General features: G+C 35.8%; 2 protein-coding genes across 3 annotated transcripts in view; one reads left to right on the top strand and one right to left on the bottom strand.

The window, feature by feature from the left end:
* The window catches only part of LOC101150014 (olfactory receptor 13C9), a 219,929-nt gene that overhangs the window by 154,045 nt on the left and 37,889 nt on the right, over positions 1–27,995 (top strand). The window lies entirely within an intron of this gene.
* On the bottom strand, positions 23,009–23,971 carry LOC101149653 (olfactory receptor 13C8). Its single transcript, XM_004048387.4, has one exon. The coding sequence runs from the start codon at positions 23,969–23,971 to the stop codon at positions 23,009–23,011; it is 963 nt and encodes a 320-aa protein (XP_004048435.4).

The raw sequence follows: 27,995 nt of genomic DNA, 5'->3' as shown, positions 1-27,995 counted from the left end.
ATGAAAACATTTCCAGACTCTCCCCCTAACTTCCCTCCATCTACACAAATAATTCTTTAGTATTCTTACCTTGAAAGAAATCCTGGCTTGGTATGGTGGCTCATGCCTGTAATCCTAGCACTTTGGGAGGCCAAGACAGGTTGATCACTTTAGCCCAGGAGTTTGGGACCAGCCTGGGCAACATGGCAAAATCCCATCTCTACAAAAAATTACAAAAATTAGCTGAGTGTGGTGGCATGTGCCTGTAGCCCCAGCTACTCAGGAGGCTGAGGTGGGAGTGTCACCTAAGCCAGTGAAGGTCGAGGCTGCAGTGAGCTGTGATTGCTGACATTCTTCTCAACTGGCTTGGGTTCCAACACTTCAGGCAAAGCTGTTTCCTTCAAGAATGCCCACTTCACCCTAATCTGTTTCTCACACACCTTGACTCTTCTCCCCTCCTCAGGTGAGCTCTTTTCACTCCATTTAGGTCTTTCTTCAGGGATTCTCTCTTCACCCCTTTCAGACTTGGATACCCATATTCTGAACCTCCCCATCCCACCACAGATGCTTTTCTTACCCCATGAGGACTCTGACAACTCACTCCAGACCACCTGCCTATGGTGTGCAGGTGTTTTCCTTATCCCACTTGTGTTCTGATATCTTCTATCAGTCGGCTTTTCTTTGCAGGAGTGGTCCTCAACCAGGTGCTAGGATCCACACCTTCCTCTTGTGTGTATGCTCCTTTCATGCTGCTTGGACTTTGACACCCTGAACTGAGCCTCTCTTCCACGTTGACATCTTCCTTATTCTGGACAGGCTCCAAAACATCATACTGGGCAGAGCAAGTAAGGATGCCTTTCTCAATGCCATTGGGTTATAAAAATCTTTACTGGTTTTACTGAACAAGTAAGTTCATAGCCTCAGCTCATAGCCTGAGCTGAGTTCCTCACCCAGCTCAGGCTATGATAGTGTACCAGGCAGTTCAACTATATATTATGCAAATACATATTTTATAAAAAATACAACTATATATTATTCACTAGCCAGTCCAAGGTTTTTTCTAATGAAAGGAAAATATTTTAAATGAGACTGTAATGAAAATATTTTAAATGAGACTATTGCTTTTGAAAGAAATTGAAATTGTCAGTGTTGCATAAGAATTTATACAATTGATATATTTTCCTCAGCAATTGCTTATTTGATAATAACAAGCAGTAGGATTTTTGGTCTTACCTAGCCAAAATGATCTCGTCAGTATATTCTATTCAGACTTTATCTTCCCTTATTTTTCTCCATGTTTAAAAATCAGCTGTTGTTTTACCAAAATCTTTTAGAATTGTAGTTTGGTAAAGGGAATAATGTATAAATTTCAGTTATCTCCCTGTATTAAATCAGGTACTTAGACCGTATTTTACCATCCTTTAAAATTTTTAGTTCAACAGTTAATTATTGCCAACTGTTTTTAATTAACTTGACATTAGATTTTATGCGGGGAATAGTGAGCCATAGTTCTGCCATTGGGAAGAATTTCGGAAGGTAATAAATGATTAGAGTATAAAAGAAAAATCGTTTAGTGGAGATAAAGTCCAGGGCAGCACAGAGGAGGGGATAGCTAACTCTGGGAAAGCTTTGGACTGTGTTGCAGAGAATATGACACTTGACGTGTCCTTTATGAGATTGTTAGGATTTCACCTGAGAAGGAGAAATGTGAAAATGCAGATGGAATAGCATGTGCTATTGTCATTAGGTGTGAAAGAAAATGATATACTTTGGTAATTACATAGTAAATAGAACACAGCTTATGCAAAGAGGTAGGGGGAGGGAAAGGACAGGGAAAGAGGTTGAAATATGTAGCTGGAAGGGAAAGATGGGACCAGATCCAGTCCCTGGATAAAATAAAAAGCAAGAATAAAAGAACAAAAATACAAAATAGTTTTTTTTTAAAGAGGGCTGAAAAATGTGTTTTAATTGTTAAAATTAATGAGCTGGATTTTCTTAGAAAGACTTACTTAAAATATTTTTCTTGTTTCCAAAAGTTTGCTCTCACAGACCACTTGTTTCTACATTTTAATGAAATCAGTCATTTTCATAAAGCAATATCGTTAAACTCTTAATCTTCAAATTTTTTCTAACTCTGAAATTCTGACTCAACATGACCTTAATTGCTTTTCTTCTGTCTATCTTTAAAAGTGTTGTCTCAAACTTGTGAGTGTTATTTTGTGCATAAACTCAAAGGTGTCAGTGTGTCATCATTTCCTCCAGAACCAGGGTCTACTCATTAATTTCCTCATAGCTCCATGCACCTCTGTATTCCTCAGGCTATAGATGATAGGATTGAGCATGGGGGTGACTATGCCATAGAACAGGGCAATCAGTTTGTCAAAAGCAGAGTCTTTGGACTTTGCCTTCATGTACATGAAGAGGATTGTCCCACAAAACACAATCACCACTGTCATGTGGGCTGAGCAGGTGGAAAAGGCCTTTTTCCTTCCTTCAGCTGAATTGATTCTTAGTACAGTAGAAAGGATAAAGATGTAGGAGATAAAAATCAGCAGTAATGGAGAAAACAAAAATATTACATTGCCCAACATTATAATAATCTCATTCAAGGAAGTATCTGTGCAAGCCAGCTTGACAAAGGCCAATATTTCACAAACAAAATGATTAATGACATTTTTTCCACAGAAGGGCAACCGTATTGCAAGAACAGTTTCTGTCAATGAGTTGAGAAAGCCTAGTCCCCAAGAGACAGCCACCATCTGAATACAAAGTGCCTTGCCCATGATGATGGGGTATCTCAGAGGGTTGCAGATGGCCACATAACGGTCATATGCCATTACTGCTAGAAGCACACACTCGGTGGATCCCATAGTGTAAGAGACAGACATTTGAATCACACATCTAGTGAAGGAGATGGTTTTCTTCTCTGATAGGAAGTGTATCAGCATTGAGGGGATGGAGGAGGATGTGTACCAAATGTCTAGGAAGGAAAGATTCCCAAGGAAGAAGTACATGGGTGTGTGGAGAAGAGCATCCAGGAGTGTCAGAATGATCAAGGTGACTTTCCCTAGGAGAATCACCAGTTATGTCACTAAGCACATCACGAAAAGGAATTTTTCAGCTCTTGGGTACCCTGAAAGTCCTTGCAGAATGAATTCTATCTCTGTCCAATTGGTCCTTTCCATGTTATTTTTTCATACCTGGAGTTTAACAAGTCTGTACAGCATTAACATATGAAGTGAGAGATAATTGGTGTGGGAGGGGCAAGTGTATCTCTGCTAGCTAGAGTGGTGGTAACAGCTTTGAGGTTAGCTTCTGGGATTCCTTTTCTAGCTCATATAGCAGTGAATTGAAGACACATGTTAATTATATTGGTAGTTTATTAAAAATTGCAGGCCTCTGTATTCCATTTCTTGAGATTGTGATGCAAGAGGTATGAGGCAGGGAGGAATCATTTGCATTTTTAACAAGCATCTGTTACTTCTCATGCAGTTGATCCACAGATCCCACTTTGAAAATCAATATTTTGAAGAGAGCATGCTTTAATCTGTTTGAAAAAGATTTGTAATTTGATTTTATACCATGCAAATAACAATGCCATTGGCTTAGTTTTTTATAGTTTACAAATATGTTCACATATTATTCATTTTATTATAATTCTCTGAAGAAAATGAAGGCTATTGAGAAACTTATATACAATTATAGTAAGGGAGGGAGTTGTTATGCAAAGCTTCATTTTTTTGTTTTTAAATCCCTTTTTTTAAAACTATACCTTATAACCCTCCCAAAATGATGTAAGTTCAATCGAAGGGGTGGGAATCAGGCATCTTTTCTTTTTTTATAATACTCTTCAGATGATTTTAATGTACAACTGAGGAAGAGACCCAGCTATCTTGTGGAGTGCTTTCAAACTTTAGTCTTCATACAAATCATGTGGGGAATTTTGTAAAACATTCTGATTCAATAAATCTGTGGTGGTTCTGCGCTCTGCATTTATTAACATGTTCCCAGGTGATGCTGATATTGCTTGTCTACAGAACATACCTGAGTAGCAAGGCCTTTCAGACCATCTGACTCCAATACCACTGGAGTGCTATTGCTACTTCAATTTTGTGTAAAATAGCAATTGGACAATAGACAATGCTAAACTGAACACTGCTGAAACATGAAGATACCTCTGTGTAGTTTATTGCAATCAATTCTGGTTATATATGCAAGCAACCAAATTGCACAGAGAAGAACCTGCCTTTTACCTCTATCCATATGAAATTCATTCCTCTTCTACTTGATGAATTTGCGGTTAGGGCTAGTATTTTTCTAAAGAAGGAATATTAGTCCAGTTCAGGCACCTGAGTAGTGCACCAAAGAACATGGAACAAATGACTTTAATCTGAAAAAACTTAAAGCGTAGATATTAGCAGATTACCTTCTTCTTTACAGCAAATAAATCACAGAATATCATTTTGAAAACATCTCAACATCCTCATGGTATTCTATCTAGCTTTAAAATATATCCCTAGCAGAAAAAAATTGATACAATGAATGAATTTTGACTTAATATTTTAAACAAATGGCTTTGTTTCTGGTACAAGATTTGCCATTTCTATGCTAGTCATTTGCCCACAAGTTGTGCTGCTTTCTATGAAAACTCCAGTTTACAATGGTCAGGCAACATAGTCAGCGTAAAAGGATGCTTGTATTTCTTTTCCTTTTTTTTGAGACAGAGTCTTACTCTGCCACCCAGTCTGGAGTGCAGTGGCGTGATTTGGCTCACTGCAACTTCTGCCTCCTGAGTTGAAGCAATTCTCCTGCCTTAGCCTCCTAAGCAGCCGGTTTATAGGTGCCTGCCATCACGCCTGGCTAATTTTTGTATTTTTAGTAGAGATGGGGTTTCACCATGTTGGCCAGCCTGGTCTCAAACTCCTGACCTCAAGTGATTCGCTCCCCTTGGCCTCCCAAAGTGCTGGGATTACAGGCGTGAACCACTACACCCGGCTGGATGCTTATATTTCTATTGACTATGGAAATGAGGGCTTTCAAATACTTCAAGCTGCATCCCACTTTCTAGGCATAAATTACAAAGAAGGTAGAAAGTGTTAGGTAGGCCAGCATACACTTTTTTTGGTAGTAAGATAGGAATTTGAATGACTATAGCTGCATATATTAACCTACTCTGAATCTGTCAATGAAATTTTCATAGAGGCCTCTCTGCATTGAAGTTTTTTCAGGCAAGATATGAATCAGGTACACTGCCCTCTCTTTTCTTTTGTTGGAACATCTAAACATTGATTCCTATTTGGAAATTAATTTTGGAAAATAATTATGGTATAAATAGTATCCTAACAGCCCTAAGATGGTTGCTACAATCATAATTTCACTCGCAAATACTTATAAGAGAAATCACCAGTCTGCTTCGATGCTTTCAAATGGGAAAAAAGGGATAATGGACAATATAGAATAAATTATTTGAATTACTCCTGCAATGCTGGTGTAATTTAAGAAGAGAGCAACAAACACCCTGTAGGCGTTGTGCCTACAGTTTTTCTGCCCTAAGGTTTAATTTCCTAACATGGATTCCCAGAATCTTCTTGGGAACAGGGAATGAAGATTGTTAAGATGCTGAATAGTTTCTAATAAATCACTTTCCATGGGACTTCTAGTATCGAATAATTTTATTCTTTCCAGATCTTTGCTATTATTGGATATTATCTTTTAAAAGAGTTTTAATTTTTGTCTAATGTTAGTGGAATTGTTAAATAATCATAGTACACTCATGTAATGGGCCTTTATGCACCTATTAATATGATGTTTGTGGGGAGTTTGTATGAACACAAAAGTCATGTTTAAATTATTTTAAGATAATTAAGTTAAAACAGAAACAAAAGTTTATATTATAACATTGTGTGCAAAACCAAAACCTAAACAAACCAAGATAACCCAGACAGAAAATAAAGACTGGAAAGAAATATCCAAAATGTGAATGGTTATTTTAGATAATTTTTTTCTACTTTTCTGAATATCTACGTTTCTAAATAAATATATATAAAAGTAAAATGTAAACAAAAGTGAAAAACGCTGAAGCGGTTGTCTATAATTATGTTAGGAAGACTAACTCAGAGTAAAAAATGTTGAAACAATTGAAATAGTATAGCAATTTTGTCTAGAGATTGCACAATGTGGCTGAATTGTGCGGGTGTGTCCTTTCCAATTATCCACAGGAACTCACTAGTTTTTGTATTGGATCTAGAGCATTTATATCCCTACACTTAAAATCTTCTAGGTAACAGTCTTTATTATTTTCTGGAGGTAACCAAGATAAAGAACTTGAGTTCCTAACTTAATCAGATGATCTCAAAGGAGATTGCAGACCATTAATGCCTAGAACAGAATTGTTACTAGAAGATGAAGTTTGTATTTGCAGCAGGCTTTAAACTAGCTGGAATCCTGCCACCTCAAATCCCTCTCTCCCAGCCCCTGTAAGAAACAGCCAGTCTATGATTCAATGCTCTGGGGCTGCTTTAGTATTGCAATAGGCATAAGCAAAGTTTATGACTTTTTAATTCAAGCCAGAAGTCAAACTCTAACTTTCTAGAAAAACATCTAACCTTGTTTTGCTTTGCTTTATTAACTTAGCTACTTGAAGGCCTAATATTTAAAGTACTAATTTTTTTTTCAGCAAAACCATGTAACATCTGTATCCTAAATACTCCCTAGAAGAAACAATCTTGTAATCTCCAGCTTTTCTAAAGAGATCAGTTAAGACCATTGATATTACACAAAGTTTAATGGACATGCCAACTATCAATTTATAGATATACTCTAACCCTCAATTAATACACCATGAGGAAAGACATATTATTTTAGCTCACAAAGGGAAGGGCAATTTATAACACGTGAAGTATTAGTATGTATTTGACATTTCATATAATTTTTATCACTTAATTGTCAAAATAACCCAAATACTACTATGAATTTTTTTTTTTTTTTTTTTTTTTTTTTTTTTACAAAGAAACTAATTTGAGATTTCAAAGGATGGCCGAATAGCAACAGCTCCGGTCTGTAGCTCCCAGCGGGATCAATGCAGAAAATGTTCAATATCTGATAGTAGTAAAGGTTACCACTGTTCTGCAGTGTTCACTTATTTTAAAGTACAAAAATTTTATAAAACCACAATTTAATTAGATGAACTTTCAAAAAGGGTCTTTATGATAATTATGCACATGGAGAATAAATTTACCCCTTTTGAAAACCATTTATAAAGACATTATCTACAATAATGACTTCAAATGAAAGCCTACCCCAAATTCCTTTCAGGTCTATTGTGGGAAATTAAGGCCTAGTATAGTGGAATTTGATTTATTATGTAAATAAGAACTCACAAAAATTTAATGTTTTTTCTTTTACCCTGGCTGCCTGGGGTTCGAACTAACACTCAGTTATAATTATTTCTCACCTCTCTTTTATATTACTTGTTGTTAATTCTATTTTTACTGCAAATACCTTTAATTATATGCTTTCTCAAACCCTTATTAGGCATAGTTTATATATGAATAATATATAAATTGCCATGTGTTCTTTCTCCATGTTACTGTTACTTAAGACTTAGTGGACCAGATACTTGAGTACAATAACCATTAGCCTATTATTTATGAGTCTGTTGCATTGTAAACAACTTTCTTTTCCTCACATGAATTAATTCTGTGATCTCAAAAGAGACTGCATGCCACTGGATTATTTTGGAATTAAAGAGAAAAATTTAAATAAAATCTCCTGGTCTGGTAGGTGATGACTGAGTTTTTGCATTTTTTTCCTTGATATATATTAAATATTTATATTTTTGAAATACCACAAGCAATGACCATGTCAACTCAAAAATCTTTGTTGATAAGATGTTTTTCTTTTGAAATAATCATAATAAAATCTTCTCTCTTTATCTTACCTCCTGACTGGGTTTTAAAATCATCCATACCATTCCATGCTGTTAAGTAACAGAAAAAATTCCCAGGAATTTGAATTTCATTTGTACTTTTCAGATGATACCAGAAGATTCTCAATTTGGATACAGTGCCTCCTCTTTCCTAAAAAGAAATGTGAGGAAGAGTAGGCACAATCAGGCAATTTGGCTGTACGTGAATATTCTTAAGAGGATATCAAGGAAATAAAATATATTAAGCATAATGATCAATGATGTAACTCTAGTTTTCCCATAATTTGTTCTTAAGTTGGCACTTACTCAAGGGAGACTCAAGTTTTTTGGAGGTGAATTCAGCAATTACTTTTACAAACTTCTTCAGTCCCTAAGGTTGTAAGTAAAAAAATTATAGGATTCTCTAGGGATACAGTTCCTGACTTCTGCATATTCCAAAGACCCAGTTATTCTGATCTAAAGAAAACCTTCCCCAGCCATACATTTCTTGGAGTATTCATTTAATATGTCTGTGTTTGATGGCATTCTAATAAGTTGGGGCTCCAGTTAGAATGTCTGAAAGTTCTCAGAAAAGTTAAACTTTTCTCACAAATTCACAGATTTGATTTTTTTTGTACTGCGTAAATAATACTGTTAACTCTATAGAATCCTACATTTCAACTGTTTACATTCTTTCTGTTTTTCATATTTTTGTTAATTCCAGACAACATGCAAACATTTTTCTTTATACCAGTAGAATTGTAGCATAAATAAATTTTAGTTAGCATTTGCCACTTTACATCAATAATTTTCTGCGATTTTGCATTTTTTATAGTGTATGTAATATTCTTTTTTAATATTTAAAGAATATTTTATTAAGTGGAATTACTATAGCCTACAATTTTCATATTATTGGGCATATTTTTTAATTTTTTGAGATTTTTATGTAATTACAATTGATATCTATGTACTTGGCTATCTAATCTGCTGTTTCTTCAACTAGAGATAAGATAAATTTCTGGAGATAGAACTACAGAATACAAAGATGTGAATTATGAGAGAATTCTTAGTACACAGGCAGAATTGTTTCCCCCACTTACACTTCATATTTTTCTTGAAAGATTTGCACAGAACATTCTTTGTACATTTTCTAGAACCAGAAAATATATGTATTCTTTTCTATTTGTATAAAATGTTACTTTGTTTTACATTTTATTTCTAAGATTGGTGGTTAGATTGAACATTTTCTTTGTGTTTATTATATTTTCTCTCCTTATCATTTGTATGAACTATTAATTAGATTATATGATTAACACTTTGCTCTTCAAATTTTCTGCAAATATCTTTCAAACTGTGTCTTTTCTTCTTATTTTTAACATGCTTTTAAAAAAATTGAGGTAAGATTTTAATATGATCCCTGAAAAAGCCTCAATGAAATATTCTTCTATGACTTATTTTTTCGTTCCATCCATATGATAACTATGTTGTTTTATGTCTCAGGCATAGACCAGATTTACATTGTAAAAATATTAACTGATTTTTCCAAAATGGATTATTAAAGCTATGTCTCACAGTTCCCCCCTTATTCATTCACAAAATATTTATTTAATACCTGTTATGGGCTAGACTCTGTGATCAGCCTTGATATAAACTTGGACATGGTAGAAAAAGATAGGGTCATAAATTTTAAAGATAAACATAAGTAACATTATGTTACAGGTTATAATATTTCTTCTACCTTTACTTTTAATTTGCATCCTTTTATACTCAACACTGTATCACAAGTAATTTTTTACATATTATCAAATACTCAGGGAACACATGATTTATAAAGGCCACATAGTATTCTGTTCTATTTATATCTCAAGCTTTATTTGATCTATTTTCAATTAATGGGGATTTATCTTCCTTTCATTTCTTTACTATTATAAACAATTCTGTAATAATAATTATAACATTCTTTAAGGGGATGTTTCTATTTTTTTGCATAACCTTAATCACCTCAATAATGAATTATGAAAGTAGAGGTAAAGATAATTACATACATACTGAAATACAATCATACCAGTGAAATCATCAAGTTCTACATGATTGGATCTTAGAGGTGGAAATTATCTTAAACCTAGTCCTAAACCTTATGAGATGACAGAAACACATCTACAGTATGGCTGGTGACTACCTTACTTCTGCCTGCAGACCTAGTGATGATGAGAACACTTCATGAGGCCACACAAGTTATTTTTGTACAATTCTAATTATTAGAAAGTTATTTACAGTCAACTATATATATTATATATCTATAGGTATAGATATATAGATATGTTGATATATAACTGTCTGTATGCAACTCTTTTTCCCTGTAGAACAACAACAACAAAAAACTACAGACTTTTCTCATGACAGCTATTTTTTCTTTTTTTTTTTTTGAGACAGAGTCTCGCTCTGTCACCCAGGCTGGAGTGCAGTGCTGTGATCTCAGCTCACTGTGACCTCCGCCTCCCGGGTTCAAGCAATTCTCCTGCCTCAGCCTCCCACGTAGCTGGGATTACAGGAGCTCACCACCGTGCCCAGCTAATTTTTTTTGTGTTTTTAGTAAAGACGGGGTTTCACCATGTTGGCCAGGCTGGTTTCGAGCTCCTGACCTCGTGATCCACTCACCTTGGCCTTCCAAAGTGCTAGGATTACAGGAGTGAGGACAGTTTTTTTTTTTTTTAAGTATTTACAGATAGCTGTTCCTGTCCTTCTGGTCTGGTCTATTGTTCTATGTTCCTTCAGCCATTCTCCATGTGTTTTTTAAAAAATAATTAAGTACTTGTATTGCTGAAGAGACTATTTAGGAACGTGAGGTTCTCTATGATAAATAAGGACCCCTCCTGTGCATACTGCTTCTGGTTACTGGTTTTGCAGGACTCTATGGAGCAAAGCACTCTCTGTCATGTAAGAGTTAAGAATGAACTCATTAAGAGCATAGATTCTAGAATTAGCCCCACTTTGTCAAACACTACTTCTATGATCTTAGGGAGGTTACTGCACCTCTATAAGCTTCTATTTCCTTCTATGTGAAATTAGAAACTTAAAAATGCCTACCTGATGTTGTTATCCGGAGAATTAATGAGGTTATGCATATGAAGAATTTAACATCGTTATGGAGGCATAGTAGATAGTAAGAGTGCTTGCTACTCTTCTAATTATATTGGTTAGAGAAGTATTGATGATTGTAAATATGTACCTTGCTTTTATAGAAGGAGAATGACTTTGGAGTTGGAAATACATGGGTTAGGACCTCAGTTTCCTGATTTGTAGCTTGATGACCTCTAATAAGCTGTAAAATTAGTGTTATAATTATCTTGCAGGACTGTTATGTGGTAAAGTTTAAAGGGTGATTATCTTGATTCTTGGCATTTAATAGGAATTCCATAAAAAACAGTTAACATTGTTACATTTGATTATAAATCAGTGAATCTGAGTATAGTTTGCCTAATGTTGATGCCAAAAATAATCACTTTCAATTGATTTTGGTAAATAAAACAGACATGAAATCATTTTGTTTCAGTATGAAGTTATATAAATCAATGGAAAGAATATCAAAATGAATCACTGTTTTCAAAGAATGAAATCTATTCCTGATGAGTTGAGAAAAATATGTATTGCTTCTAATAGACAAAATTATAAACTTATTGAATTTGATTAAACAAAGTATTAGCAAGTTGTCTAAGATAATTTCATCTAAATTAGAAGAGGCTCTTTTTTTTGGTAAGTGTATTCACATCAATGTAGTTAAGCAAGCACGTTAGTAGGCACAAAGATGAGTAGGACACAACTCTGACGAGTCCTGAGTTCCTGCTTATTATGGCATTACTGTCAAACTCATAGGAGCAGAGGTAGAATGGCGGTTGCTAGGGGTTGGGAGTGGGGAAAATGGGGAGGTATTGGTCAGATGGTACAAACTTTCAGTTATTAGGTGAACAAGATCCAGCCTGGGCAACATGGTGAAATCCCATCTCTACAAAAAATTAGCTGGGCAAGGGGGTGCATGACTGTAGTCCCAGCTGTGGGGATGCTGTGGTGGGAGGATCACTTGAGCCCAGGAGATTGAGATTGCAGTGACCCGTGGCTGGGTGACAGAGTGAGCTCCTGTCTTGGAAAAAAAAAAAAGATGAACAAGATAACTAATGTACAGCATAGGTGGTGATGGATGTGTTAATTAATTTGATTTTGATAATCATTACACAATGTATACATATATACCTTGAATATATTCAATCTTGACAATTATAAATAAGATAAAATGGCATTTTGCATCGGCTTCCTAACTGGTCTCTCAACTTCCACTATTCCCTTCCTTCAGTGTATTTTCCAGGTAGTTGCATGGCAGATATTCTCAAAATGTGATACATTTCAAACCACTACTCTGCTTATCAGCATGTCATACCAGCTGAGATTTGTTAAATGATTGATTGTTGCCTATGTCTTACTTCTTAATTAAAAAAAAAATCCCTGGCAGGGCCTAGTTTCACAATCATAGCAAACTGGGAAATGGTCACAACTTGGTGTCTTGTGAGAATACTCTCTGGACAGTGAAATTTGTCTCAAAATGAGAGAAAATGCTACAATCTGACTACATGTTCTTCATTTTCACGTGCAGCACAGGTTCCTATAAAATAAAGCAGAAAATGTTTGAGAGAAGCATGGCTCATACTTCCAAAGCTCAGGACTGTCATTCCAGCAACATTCACTAGTACGTCCTAGAGCCTCAGCTCCCTAAAAGACCTGAGCTCTTTCAAACCAACCCAATAGCCAGGGCTGAACTAGAGCATCATGCTTCTCCTGCAGCTCTGTGTGAAGTGGGGGTGGGTGAAGAGCATAGTATGGCAAAACACTGGAGATGGAAGGTCAGCATGGTCCAATTCCCTTCTCACTGCAGATGCCTGTGTCAAATGCTACCAGATGTCAAAGGGACAGATACAGATACATTTTTAGTTGCGATTGGTGCTAAATAATGTTAATAATGGTATAATTATTTGAGACATTCAAATTTAAGTTCTCAAATTTCATCACAAATTTGAGCAATCTTGACAAAAAGTTAAGCAGCATGATCAACCCTTGAACACTTGCTCACATTTGTGTTATATTCAATATAATATACTCTCAGTGAAGCATCTCATAGATACTTATGATACAGCCTCTGCTAGAAAGCTTGGGTATCCTCACTTAATAGAATATCACCTATATAGATTCAGATGAATAAACAGTTTGTTGTTTGGGGGTGGTCATAGTTTCTCCAGTGATTCTGAATCAGCATGATGGATAGTCAGATTACAAAGCCATGCTGATTAGTATGGTCATTTACTTACCATTCTTTGTTTATTTGCCAGTCATCTTACTGGCCCTGTGCTCTTACTTTGTGCCATCTTTAAGTGTCTTTGTAGATTACGTAAATCAGAGTTGGGAAAAAAAGTCTTAATGAATCCTATCCTTGGTGCTGCAGGATTGTCCTTTATATTGTTCCATCCCATGGCTGTCCTGGATATGTGAACAGTGCAGGAGAAAAAACTCTCCATTCCAAAAGTTGGATCCATTCTATTTCCTTACAACTCTAATTCTTTTTTTTTTTAAATCATAACATTAGTTATGTAGGCCCTGAATTAATTTCCCAGGATGAAATTGAAATACCTGAATAATTTAATGTATTCTGGGGTCACAAACTCAAATATCTTCACTGCTATGCAATTGATGTATTTGAATGAAACAGACTGGATGTGAAGCAATATAGAAGGGTGAGGACTGTGGCAAATCTCATTAATTCCATGTGACCAAACAAAGTGCATGTGTTATCATATTCCCTTTCTCACTAGTTTGTGACTCTATGTCTCTATTGGAATAAGTCTTCTTTAGCCTGTCTAATTACATTTTCTAAATGACTTGGTGATGGCAGTTCATAGAGGACTGCTCTCTTTACCAAGAATAAAGTGATTATCCATTTTAAATTTTCCACATGATGATCTCATACACTCCTTTTTTGTTGTTTAGTTACAACTAAAGAGGAGAAATCAATCTCCTAGGAACAGCCCCAGATTCCCTTCAGAAAACTTGTGGAGGGAAGAGTGTTGTTAAAAAGTTACAAGTTCACTTTAACAAGCTTGACTTTAGACTGTTAGCAGGCACGCGGGATATCATCCCTATGTAACCTATTTGTACCAGAGAGAAGTAGGTCAGTCAACTTTTAATGATGTCCTTTGAGATGTAGTTGCCTGCTCAGGTGTAAATATTAGACTGTGTTTTATATTCCTGTGGGAGAAAATTACCAGGCTAGAGATAACAAATAGAAAAGAAATGGTCTTCCTGAGTTGGTTGGCCTGTCTGGAAGCACTCTGTTTTACACGGTTAAAGGTCATATAGAGCTGTACATTGTCATTATCTATTTGCTACAGAGGTGGATAGAGAGGTCTTGGCAGGTCTTTTAGCAATCAGAAAAAAATGGAGCGCTACGGTGCGGTAATAAGAAGTGTATGAATTTTGGAATCTCTTTAGTTGCACTCCACCCTCCACAGTGTGGCTTCCTAGCTGTGTGACCTAGGGCAATTCATATAACTTTTTTGGACTACATGTTCTTTATTGTGTAAATTATGTATATCTTCAGGTTTTTATGAGGATTAAATGTATTCGTGACATAAATGATGTTTAATGTGTTCCCTTACCTGAGCTACAGAAAACATAAGTCACTGAAGTGGTTGTTTCATTTTTAATTAATTTGCAACGAGGAAAAGTCGCCTTCTTCGTTTTCCCATTTCTCTAGAAACCTTATGGATGTTGGTCTAGACAGTCAAACTAATTTCCTCTCTAGGCGCAGCAAAATAATCTCTCTATCGTCTTTGTTTAGAGTCCTACTGATCTTGACAACTTTGGACTTTTCACTGGTGTAGAGTTTCCTCTCCAATATGCCCAAAAGGAACCATTTCTGAACTCATTGGGTCAGAGTCTTTCTTTCTACACGGGTATCTCTGATATTTTTGATGTTAGTATCTCTAATTTCCATTCTTAGAGTTAGGTTAGTCCCTTTGGCTTTGGAGGCTCTTCATTTTGTGATCTCTGAGACTACATAGCCATGCCTCTTTTTCCACCCCTTGGACAGCCTGCTTGCCTCTCTTTTAGTGCTTGTATTTCTTTCTTCTTTAGAAGGTGGGGTGAAGTTAGTAATGGTTGCTCTACTTTTCTCATATTCTGCATTACCTATAATATTTGCATCAAGAATTACACCATCTATAGCATCAAATGGAATGTCCATCATTAGTGTTTTAATTTGCATCTCCATATACCGGCTGGATTCCATCAACCTGGTGATTCACTATCACCTCAAGTAAACCTGTTTATAATTAACCTCCCCTATTTCTCCACCTCCTTGGTTTGTTGAACTAAGCATCCTTTCTCTACAGTGAGAGAAATGCTGTAAATGTGGATGAGTGGCCTGGTACATTTAACCTTCACAGTACATCAGAAAACTGAGGTTCAAAGACATTAAATCACTTGCATAGGCAAGCAAGATAGATGTGGAGGTGAGATTCCAATCTAAGCAGTTTGACAACATATTTAATCTCCTTACCACTAAGTTTTTCTGTCTCTCTTAATTAACAAAAATTTCTTGCACCCTCTCATCTTCCCTAAAGTACATCGCACTGAAAACCCATGACCCCAGGTTTATTCAGCAGTTTTTCTGGTTAAAGCCCTTGGTCCTAGCGCTTACTGTCCTTTACCTGTGAGTACAGGGGTTTTCCATAAATTTCTCGAGAGGATGATGCAATACTGGGATCAAGAAGAGGTCAAACTATTATCCACTGTACATCATGGCCACAATCATCACAGGACTTGGTCATCATAGTCCCCCGAATTAATCTAAGTATCCAGTTTAACAGCTTTAGAGAAATGCCAAGGTAAAATCCAGTAACTTAACTCTCTTTATTAACTCTCTTGCCTTCTAATACCTTTGGATGATTTTTCATGACTCAGAAGCAACTGGACTTTCAGATGTTTCCCTCCTGACTAGCAGGCATCTAGAGAAAAGAAACATAGCTTTTCCACTTAGAACCTCTAGGAGTCTTAGTCTCTTCAGCTGTAAATTAAGAACAAGAAAATATAATTTTCACTATTACTATGAAGATTTAATTAGAAATAGTATAATATGATAAATAGCAAAATGCTTGGCATATCCGCTCTGAATTCAAATTACTTAGATTGTTCCTTCTCATTGTCTTTCTTTCCTTTTGTTTCCTTCCTTTTTTCTTCCTTATGAAGTCAAGTTTTCTACAAGAATTTAAGTATAAACATTTTCCAGACAAAGTTACTCTTTCTGAACCTAGTAAAGGTTAATATGCATTATTCAATTACACTTTATTTCTTAGCAGGATTAATAGTGAATGTATTTAACAAAGACTATGGCATAGCTGCCACCCGATCAGAATGGACACCAACTATAAACAACTAATACAGCTGTACTACTGGCTGCAGTCTTAAGCATGGTTTTATGAGATTTTTAATTTGGGGGTTGTAATTTTAATTTTTTTGTTTTTAATTTTTTTCTCTTACCTATGAGCAAGGGCTGACACTGCTGGCACACATTAATTACTATGGCCACACTGATTGCTTATGGCAAATATTTATTCTAATTTACTAGAACACTTGCCACAGAAGTTAAATATTTCGAACATCGCTGCTACTCAATCATTTAGAAGTGTGTTTTAATTGTCTCAGGTTATGGAACTTTTAAATTAATTAATTACCTTTAACTTAATCCTATATAGGAAAGAGAATATGACTGTTTAATATTGCTTCCTTAAAATTTACTGATTCTTGCTTTCAGCCTAACATAATATCAATTTTTGCAAATGTCTCAAATGTGTTTTAGAAGAATCTATATTCCATAATAGTTGGGCTGATAAGCTCGTTAATATTTTTGTTCAAATCTGTTGATCCTTATATTTGTCTGTTTATTCTTTCTGTGCTTAAGATGATATGTAGTTATACTGAGTTTTCTTTTATATATTGAGGCTGTTTTATTATGAGAATAAAGCTTACAATTCACATTTTACTGATTAAATAAACATTTATCATAATGCAACTTCCTCTTTTACTTCTAGTAATGCTTTTTGATCTTAAATCAATTTTGTCACATACTAACATAGCAACATCAGCTTTTGATTATTACTTGCCTAGTATACTTTTTCCTTCTTTTTACTTCAACCCCTATTTTTCCTATGTAGTAGAAAACATACATATTAAAATAAAATGAAATTTATGTATTCCCTTAAAATAAAATATTATATGTCTATTATAATAATACTACTTTAAAAATTATGAGTTTAGTTCATTTACAATGACTGGTTATTGTGAGTGTGGACTCTCACTAATGGCGGTTTACTTCTGTTGTGTTTAGTGATTTGTGAGTGTAAATTCAATTTTTCTTTGGGTATCCTGCAGAATTAAACTGAAGATTATTTCCTCCAGAGAGCATTTGATCTGCTTTTGCTGGGAATAAGCAAGTGGTACTAACGTGAAACCATTAAGTGCTGCTGCTAGCTTATATGTTACATGTGTGAGCACTGGAAAATGTGACTCATCTTAGGACATTTGATCTCCAGCTTTTAAGAAATTATGCTGTTGATAGTGTTAAAACAAAATACTTTACTTCTATCTCCCTGAAAACTGCTATGATAAATTTTCAAGTCTATGCTTTCTAGGTTGTGAATAGCTTATTACTGAATGTTGTGAAATTGTGTAAGTACATCTTGTAAAATCATCCACAGTGACCCTGAAAAGCCGTTTTTGCCCTAGTAGAGGGTTCAGGTCTAATGGAAGAGTCCCAGATTCAAATCTCCAAATTTTTACTTAAAAATCCATCTGCACAGCTGATACTGGCATTTTCCAACAATCTAATCTTATTACTGCCTTTTTTGCAGGTCATCTCACTTTGTTTCATCTCATAGCTTTTTCCTTTATTTGTGTGTTTGGGTTTGTGTGTCAGGAATGGCTGTAGGATGGTTAGGATGTAATAACAAATCCTTTCAACCTCTGTGGCTTATTGCAATAGTGGTTTACTTATTGATTCTCCTACGTGTATAATGTGTCATGAGTGGCAGGAAGGTTCTGACAGTCACTCTGGGACATAGAATAATGGAGGCTCCATTTTGAAATGTACTTTTCCACCTGGCAAGGGGAAGAGGGAGTGGAAGGATCTCTCACTGGCAAATAAATATTTCTATCTGGGAACAATAAATACCACTTCCATTAGAACTTCACTGGTCACAGCAAAGAAAATTTGGGTCCAGTTTCAAGGGGAATAGCAATTTTTCTGTATTCCTAAAAGGAGAACCAGAATGTGCAGCGAACAGCACTAATGACTACCACAGGGCATGAAATAAGAGGTTCCTTAGGGAAAATATCCACTTTTTGTAATGCCAAATTTATATCAATGTCAGTTTTATTTGATATCCAATTGTATTACAGTTAGAGGGATCCTAAAATATTTATTGTTTCATAGCAACAGATGCAGTAAGCAAAGACTGTGCCTTAAGCATGGAGATTGAATATAGTTCAGATTTCATTTTGGTAAAGTATTAATTAGAAAGACCTATTTAATTTACTATCCTATATGAACAGCAGAAATGAAGAACGATTTTTAAATTTTTCTTTCATGAGTGTGAGTTCTTATTCTTTTGAACATTCTGCTTTATTTCATTTGGGATGGAGACGAAGGAGAATTCTAGCCAGGCACTTGGAGAAAATCAAAAGGATTAAATATATCAGTAAAGTGCTAGAGTTCCCTCTTTAAGTCTGTTGTTTGGCTTCAGTCATCTTTTGATCCATCTTTATGAGATCTTCTGTAACTAGCTAAAAATTTTAGACTTTTTAAGGAAACTGTGGCCATGTGTATTAGTTTGTTTTCACACTGCTATAAAGAACTACCTGAGAGTTGGTAATTTATGAAGGAAATAGGTTTAATTGACTCACAGTTCCACAGGCTTAACAGGAAGCATGGTTGGAAGGCCTCAGGAAACTTACAATCATGGCAGAAGGCAAAGGGGAAGCAAGGTGCATCTTCTCATGGTGGAGAGAAAGAGAGCACAATGGGGGAAGAGCCACACACTTTAAAACCATCAGATCTCATGAGAACTCACTCACTATCACAAGAACAGCAAGGGGGAAATTTGCCCCCATGATCCAATCACCTCCCACTAGGCACCTCCTCCAATTTGACATGAGATTTGGGCAGGGACACAAGTCCAAACCATATCACCATGTAACCAGTCATAAAATTAATGGTGTGTGGGAAATATGGGCAAGGACAATGGACAATGTCATATTCAGGCTTGGTTAGGGAATTCTTTTTTTCTGTAGGGCTGGCTTAAACACTTAAAAGTGATTATGACATAGATATACTTTTATATATGGTATTTCATTTAGCATTATATCATTTTGTGTCAGATGCTCTAACAGCAGAGAGCAATATAATAGGTACTCTAAACTCCTATGTACTAAAGTGAGTTTATGGACTACCTGTTTAGAACATGCTAAAAAACTGTGAAACCACTTCTCTGTACACATTAGTTTGTCACACACTCCCAGGATCTGTGAGAGAAAGTGAAGAATGTAGTAGAGTTTGAACCTCAGTTGTGTGAATTTTGTAGGGGCAAAGATGATTATGATGTACATTCTACCATCACCATAATCTCTTCCTTCTCTACCCCCAACCCCACAACCACCTACAAGGAAGGTGATCTTTCAAGAGAGCTATTTATAAAGCATCTTAAAATTCAAGGGACTGGCATTTCTTACTGGGGAATATTGGCTTGGGCTGAAGCTGCCCACGCTTAGCAGCAGAGCATGGAGAAATAACAATGTAGGGAAAGGAACTGTGTTTTCAGAGTTTAGTGGAACAAAAAAGTCTGTGCGTTTCCCAAGGGCCAGATGTTGACAGTATTGTAAGCAGTTGAGTGGAATAGTTCTGTAAAGAAATTCCTTTAAAACAAGTGAACAAATGTCCTTTCTTCTCCCTCCAAAATAAACCAAAAAGAACATGCAGGTTTAGAAGAAAATTTTAGGCAGCCAAACCACATAAGCTAACATAGCATTTTAATTCACTTACTTATTTTTTAAAGTGTATTTTTGAATTACCTTCTGTGTATGTGTGTGCATTGAATTGCTGTTTGGTATTACTTTTTTTTTTATCCTGAAGAACTTCCTTTAGTATCTTCATAAGGTAAGTCTGCCTGCAAAGAATAATCTCAATTTGTTTATCAGGTAACACGTTTATTTCACCTTTATTTTTGAAATATGGTTTTGCTGAACATGGGCTTCTTGGTTGACATTTATTTTTATTTTTGTTTTTTATTTCTTCTTCCAGGACTTTGAATATGTTATCCAATTGCCATATAGCCTCAATTGTTTCTGATGGGAAGTTTGCTGTTAATCTTATAGTGGCTCCCTTACACATGATGAACGAGTTTTCTCTTGATGTTTATGAGGTGTTTTTTTTTTCTTCTTTATCTTACAATATTTTGACTATGGTGTATCTGAGTGTAGATCTCTTTTTAGTTTACCTTACTTAAAATTCATTGATCTTCTTGGATGTATAGACTAGTGTTTCATCAAATTTGTGATGTTTTTAGCAATTACTTAAATAAGTATTTTTTTCTGCCTTCTTCTTTCTGTTATTTCCATTATGTGTATCTTGGTACACTTAGTATTGTCTCACATTTCCCTGAGGCTCTGATTATTATATAATGATTATATAATTATTATAATTATTCCATTTGAGAGTGTACTAAAGAGACTTTTAATAGTCTACAGTTTAGAAAGAAGAAAGCAACTGCAGAAGAAAAAGAAAATGTCTTGCTTGACTCAGTCTATTGCTTATTATCCATCTGATTTGCTACATTTCTCAAGCAGATAGTCGCATATTTCATTGCTTTTAAAGATACCTCAAGAGAGACTAAAAACTTGATAGGCCTTATAATTTACCAGAAATAAGAGCCAAGTGACAGACTTAAAACTCTGAGGATACGGTGCTGGTAGATTATTAATTCTGGATTATGGAGAAAAATAGATGGAACTAAAACCAATATTGGAAGCAGCTAATTGTCATAGTGAAGAACTAAAGCTGGGGTGATGCTGACAGGAATGGGAAGCAAATAGGGAGGGGCAAATCCCTTACTTTCATCAAAGCTTTCATTTACCCTCTAGCACTTCTTCTGGTAGAGTCTAACAGAAGCTAGTTAACAAAAGAGAAATGAAATGTGATTTTTAGTGTGCCAACCCTAACTAACAAGGCAGAACATAGAAAAGTAGATTTGAAGCTAAGAGAGTTAATAGCATTAGTTATGCCCTAAAAAAAAGGATAAAAATTGCATGCCAACTCAAAGCTTTAAGACTTATTAAAGTATACCCAACACTAAAAATAATAAAATAGTTGATGTGTATTGGGGATTTTGGATTTTCCAGGCACTATTAAATGCTATGCATGAATTAACTTATTATATTATGAAATTACAATAATTGCCCGTTAACACATGGGAAGGTATTGTGCTCTTACTCTCACAAGTTAGAAGTAGCTCTAGTCTTTTACTTTGGACCTTTCTGTTTTACATTTCAACTACCATAGACTCCTCAAAGATCTGTAGGTAAAGGGAATGCTTTCTTCTATTGACCATCACTGACTCAATTCCTTCAATGCAGGTGGGACTTCCTCACATGGGTGCTGCCCCACAGGGAGCATAAATAGAGATGATCTCACTTTTGAGCCATCTCTGTCTTATCCCTCAGTGCCCAAAACCCTGTGCTCCTTAGTACATTGGATAACTTGACTTAATTTCTTCTGCCACTTCTTATACTCATGTTGCAATTTTTGTCAGTCACTAGTTCTGTCTAGTTTTTCTACTACTTAGATTCTGTGTGATCTAATGCAGAGTAGAAAAAAAGTCCTTATTTCAGCCTGGTCTCTTCTCAAAGTCCAAGAGTAGCACTATGCTACCAGGCTATCTATGTTTTATTAAATTAAAACTTAGGACGCATTACCAGGGAGCTCTTTCATTTATCTTAGTCTTATTATAAATCAAATTCAAGAAAAGTTATGGAAAATAAAAGGTGATGCCTTAGCTATTAAGGAATGTATATGACTAAATGTCAATACAGTTTATTTAGAAGTATTTAATCTAATCAATTTCTGGTGAATAACCTTTGCTACCTCAGATACCACAAACATACATTTCTCGTTTTATATGTGAGGTGGCTCACCTATTTGTTCAAAAATATTTATTGAGCACCCATTATGTGTCAGGCTCTATTACAGGATTTTTTGGATGTTGTAGGGTAATAAACAGACAAGATCCTACCCTCAGGGAGCTTATATGTGCAGTGGACAATGTACAGTAAATAAATGAACAATTAAAAATGAATATATAATACATCATGTGGTGATTAATATTTACTTTGCATACTAATAAATAATGAATTTAATATAGGTCATAAATTGCTTTTTCAAATGCCTTTTGCCTTTATTATTTTCCGAAGATTGGAGAGTGATTATTTTCTGCTCAGGCTTCCAAAGAGATTTTCAACATTTATCCATGATAGTATGTTTTAACATCAGGAGCATGTTTTATTTCTATAGTTATATATTTTTAAACAAAAATCTAACAGTAAAAGAGAAAATATTTCTGTTTTGAGATGAAGTCTCGCTCTGTCGCCCAGGCTGGAGTGCAGAGGCGAGATCTTGGCTTGCTGTAACCTCCTCCTTTCCCGTTCAAGCAATTCTCCTGCCTCAGCCTCCCAAGTAGCTGGGACTACATACCCACGTCACCACGCCTGTCTAATTTTTGTATTTTTAGTAGAGACGGGGTTTTGCCATATTGGCCAGGCTGGTCTCGAACTCCTGACCTCAGGTGACCCACCTTCCTTGGCCTCCCAAAGTGCTGGGATTCTAGGCATGAGCCACTGTGCCTGGCCCAAAAATATTTCTACCATATGGTTTTGAATGCCACATGGCAAAATTTGTTTTCACATGGTAATTTTATCTTTCTGAATTTTATGTCTGCAGCAGCATTGAATATTAAGTCATGTAGTATAAATCAGTATTCATTTTCCATCAGAAAAGTTTTTCCTACACAGTATGTTTTTGACAGCAGCCTTTACATCCTTGTTTCGCAGACTATAGATGAGAGGATTAAGCATGGGAGTCATCACTCCATAGAAAAGGGAGATGAGGGCCTCAATGATGTCTTCATTACCTGAATCAACAGAGGCTTTAGACTCAGGCTTTGCGTACATGAAGAAGATGGTTCCATAGAATATAATCACCACTGTCAGGTGGGCTGAGCAGGTGGAGAAGGCCTTATGTTTTCCTTCAGTGGAAGGAATCCTCAGAATAGTGGCAACAATGAATATGTAAGAGATTGAAATTACTAACAATGGAATAACCAGAACAATCAGATTCGACCCTGTCATACTAATCACATTGATTGAAATATCAGCACAGGCCAGTTTCAAGATAGCCAGAATTTCACAGACAAAATGGTTAATGACATTATTAGCACAGAATGGTAACTGCATTGCAAAAGCTGTCTGCACTACTGAGTCCACAAGCCCAGTGACCCAGGACCCAGCTGCCATGGCCACATAGGCACCCTTGCTCATGAAGACAGGGTATCTCAGTGGGTAGCAGATGGCCACATAGCGGTCAAGTGCCATCATGCCTAAGAGCATGCACTCCGTGGCCCCCATGGCAAAAGAAATAAACATTTGCACCATACACCCAGAGAAGGAAACCTTTTTCTTTACTGCCAGAAAGCTGGCAAGAATTAGTGGGACAGAGGAACTTGTGAAGCAAACGTCGAGGAAGGAAAGATTACAGAGGAAGAAATACATGGTGGTGTGCAGGTGAGAATCAAAGATGATAACTGAGATAAGGACTCCATTTCCAAGCAGGATCATCATGTACATCCACAAAATTAGAACGAAGAAAACTGTCTGGAGCTTTGGGTGGGCAGAAAGCCCTACCAGGAAAAATTCTGTCGACGTGGAATCGTTGGTCCTTTCCATATTACATATACTGATCTCCAACAGAACTCTGTGAATGATAGAACAGGAATATGTTAATACAGTGTCTGTGAGACCTACTTTTAAGAATCATATTCTGTATTATTGCAGTTCTGTATTTGGATGCAACAATATAAGTTTGGGGACAATTTCTTCCTGTAAAACCCAGGCCACTAGAGTAGGAATCCTAACCTGACTGTCTCAGAGTTAAGAGAGAACACATGATTATAGGACCTTTGGATCCCAATCCACTTTATTGCTGTTTCCACAAGTTCTGCCTCTTAACCCATTGGCTGCAAATCAGTGTTCTACAGCCTGGATTCAGCAGACAGGTGTGCTTTGTTTGGCAGTGATTGTCTGCACTGTGTTTAAATTTGAAATAGAGATCAACATTCTTTTTTTTTTTTTTGACACGGAGTCTCGCTCTGTCGCCCAGGCTGGAGTGCAGTGGCGCCATCTCGGCTCACTGCAGGCTCCTCCTCCCGGGTTCACGCCATTCTCCTGCCTCAGCCTCCCCAGTAGCTGGGATTACAGGCGCCCGCCACCACTCCCAGCTAATTTTGTTTTTGTATATTTAGTAAAGACGGGGTTTCACTGTGTTAGCCGGGATGGTCTCGATCTCCTGACCTCGTGATCCGCCCTCCTCGGCCTCCCAAGGTGCTGGGATTACAGGCGTGAGCCACCGTGCCCGGCCTAGAGATCAACATTCTAATCAACAGATATGGTATAAAAATCTGTGCCTTCAGCTTGTCTTTGAATAAATTAGAATATTTGAAAACATTAGACCTGTTTCTGTCATGGAGCTTAGTTATATTAATAACTGACCCATTGGATCCAACGCATGTCCCTCCATTCTACCAGACTACTATCCTCACTCTCTTGTCACTGGAGGTGAATATAAGTTATCAATTAACATGTTAGTCTCATGTTATTCTCAATTGTTGGTCTCAATTGTTTATATTACCTGGCAGGATCTTATATGGATTTGGAATCTTGACTTATGGCTGCACCGCCAACTTATCCATTAGGCACAGTACTCCGACCATATTGTGAAAAACCTAGGAAAATGTTTTGATTTCTTTTAAAATATGAAGAAAAACGTTAACTTTAAAGTTTTAATATATACTATATTTGTTTTTGTAACAATGCAGAAGTAGAATATGACTTTTAAATCTTTATGGAAATAAGGCCCCACAAAGGCCAAAAAAAAAAAAAAAAAGTGCCTAGGGCCCATCAAAATCATAATGTGGCCCTGTGTGGTTGAGCATCTTTTGAAAACTCAGTCTGGTCTACTGGGGTATAGTAGTGGTTATGTATCTGCATATGGCCTCTTTGAGGAGAGTAACCTCGTTGAGAAAAGGAACATACCTTCATACTCCTCCAGTATGTTTTTTCAGTACAATGAGGAAGTATTCATTCAAAGAAATGATTTTTTAAAAATTGAATAAATTAAAATTTACAAAGCCAATTTTATCACTGGCTTTGATTAAAATATGTAATGGTGTTTATTGTAGCCTCTGCCTAATTTATTTTCATGCATGCAACAACTAAAGAATCAATTGTGATAATAGTGCTTTTATTCAAAATATATACATTGAACTGAACCAATGATGTCTAACCATTCATTATTGAAAAATAAAATTTATACAGAAGTGTAATATATAAAACAAATAAAAAGGAAAATTTCTCCAGTTGAATTTACACTGGTGAACAGGGGAGAATAAAACACCATTCTTTACTTGTTTATTCACTCTTACTCCCTCAGTTAAGTTTAAGAGGATTCCAGGGAGCATAGTTTTAAAATCGTCAATGCAATACATAAAATCCTTTAATCAACAACAAGAATAATAAGATAGTAATTTATGTATTGATTATGCCAGATACATTTCTAATTTTTTTAATTCATAATAACCCAAGGTAATGGGACTATTATTGTAGGAGATAAGAATTATCCTTTCTTAAACATTTGGTAAACATCAGTAAATTATGGTATGAATAGACAAGGAAAAAAGTAGTAATTATTTCAAAAGATGCAGAAAACACATTTAGTAAAGTTCAATTTGTAATTTTTATAGAAACTATCTGAAATTCTCAAGCAGAAGGTAACTTTCTGAACTTCAAAGAAAACTATATACCAAAAAAAGATATTAAGTTATTATTCACTAATACTTAATGGAGACAGTTTATACATTCTTAAAGTTTTTTTGTTTTGTTTTGTTTTGTTTTTTGAGACAAAGTCTTGCACTGTCGCCCGGGCTGGAGTGCAGTGGCACGATCTCAGCTCACTGCAACCTCCGCCTCCTGAGTTCAAGTGATTCTCCTGCCTCAGCCTCCTGAGTAGCTGGGATTACAGGCATGCACCACCACGCCCGGCTAATTTTTGTATTTTTAGTAGAGACAGGATTTCACCATGTTGGTCAGGCTGGTCTTGAACTCCTGACCTCAGGTAATCCACCTACCTCGGCCTCCCAAAGTGCTGGGATTACAGGTGTGAGCCTCCGCGCCCGGCCATTTTATACATTTTATTAAGATCTGGAATTTGATAAGGATGCCCACTCTTATAGTTACTCTTTAATGTAAAATTCATAGCCTTGGTTAAAATCATAAGACAAGAAAATAGTTACTCTTTAATGTAAAATTGATAGCCTTGGTTAAAATCATAAGACAAGAAAATGGCTGAAGTACAGATTAAAGACAAAAATTTGTAAGACCAGATGAGAAAAATTAGTAAGACTTCTGGAAGCAAGCTTAACAGAAAAATCAATAGCTTTCTCTATATGAACAACAAACGATAAAGTAATAGAAACAAATATAACAAAAAATAAAGATCTACATTTATCTCAACAAGGCATACATAAGACCTTTATAGAAATTCTTTAAAAATTATATTATAATGAAGGGCATAGTAGAATATGAGTAATTGAAAAGGTATGACATGTTAATAGGTAGGATAAAAATATAAGAATGCTTTCATTTCCCTCTCAAATTAGTCTATACATTCAATTGAATCCATTAAAGATTTAGCTGGTTTTTTTTTTAGGGATTTGAGTACTTATCCTAAATTCATATGAAAGAATAAAAGTATATAACTTGCACAGTCAGTTTTGTAAAAGAAAAATATGAGGGAGCATTCTGTCCCAGACAGAAAAAGAAACGTGGTTTTAATAGAAGGGACTATCATAGATGTAAAAAAAAAAAAAAAAGAAAAAAGAAAAAGAGAAATCGACTTCTGATGTCATAAAAACAACATAATGTGGATTAAGTGAATAAAAAATTGAGGTACTTACAAAATTTAAAAAAAGCGTAGTTAGACCAAACATTTTTAAAAATAAAGTTTTTCATCTAGGTAAAAGAAAAAAGTCAGCTGTAGAGTAGATGGTCAGCAATGGAGGAGAATAAAAGGAATTTTCCAAGGTCTGGGAAGGCAGGGTTCACCCAAGGAATTTAAGTCTTGTCATCCCACTGGAACGGTTATCCTTAGAGTGGAGGAAAATGAATCTGGCATTTGTATTAGCCCAATGCCATGAAATATGCCATTCACATAAGTAATCCTCTTGATCTGACTGTGTGTTCCCTTCCAATGACAAGCCCGCATTCAGGTAACTTGGATGTAAAGAAAGAATGAGCAGAGAAATTTGGTGGTTGCTCCCCATAGGCCTTTGTTTCTCATTGTAAAGCTCGGCACTCTACTTCCTAGTCATATCTGTGAGCTCATGTGAATCTACACCTGTGAATGAGATCCAGTCTCTTCTTACTTACCAATTTTAAGTCTGTGGTACTAAGGGACAGAATGTGGACCTTGGTAAAATCACCAAGCATTGCCGTAGGTGTGTTGGTAGGAAATCAGTCACCTTTCCCCGGGGAAGCCTCTGAATCACTACACATTTTATTCAAACACCCAGATTAAGTACAGATGCATTTCAAAGAAGGAGAAATCATCTGAGAGGGGTAGCACAAGATTTCATAATATTCACTGAATTTGGTCCTGATGAGCTGAGGGGGAAATGCCTCAGGTAATAGACTGAGG

The sequence above is a fragment of the Gorilla gorilla genome, chromosome 13, assembly GCF_029281585.2.
Source record: "Gorilla gorilla gorilla isolate KB3781 chromosome 13, NHGRI_mGorGor1-v2.1_pri, whole genome shotgun sequence".
In the NCBI taxonomy this organism is placed as follows: domain Eukaryota; kingdom Metazoa; phylum Chordata; class Mammalia; order Primates; family Hominidae; genus Gorilla; species Gorilla gorilla.
Note: the sequence above shows the minus strand (reverse complement) of the source record. Positions and strands in the feature narration are given on the sequence as shown.

Excerpts from the sequence above, each read along its gene's own strand:
- LOC101149653 (XM_004048387.4), bottom strand. The coding sequence starts at position 23,971 with ATGGAAAGGACCAACGATTCCACGTCGACAGAATTTTTCCTGGTAGGG.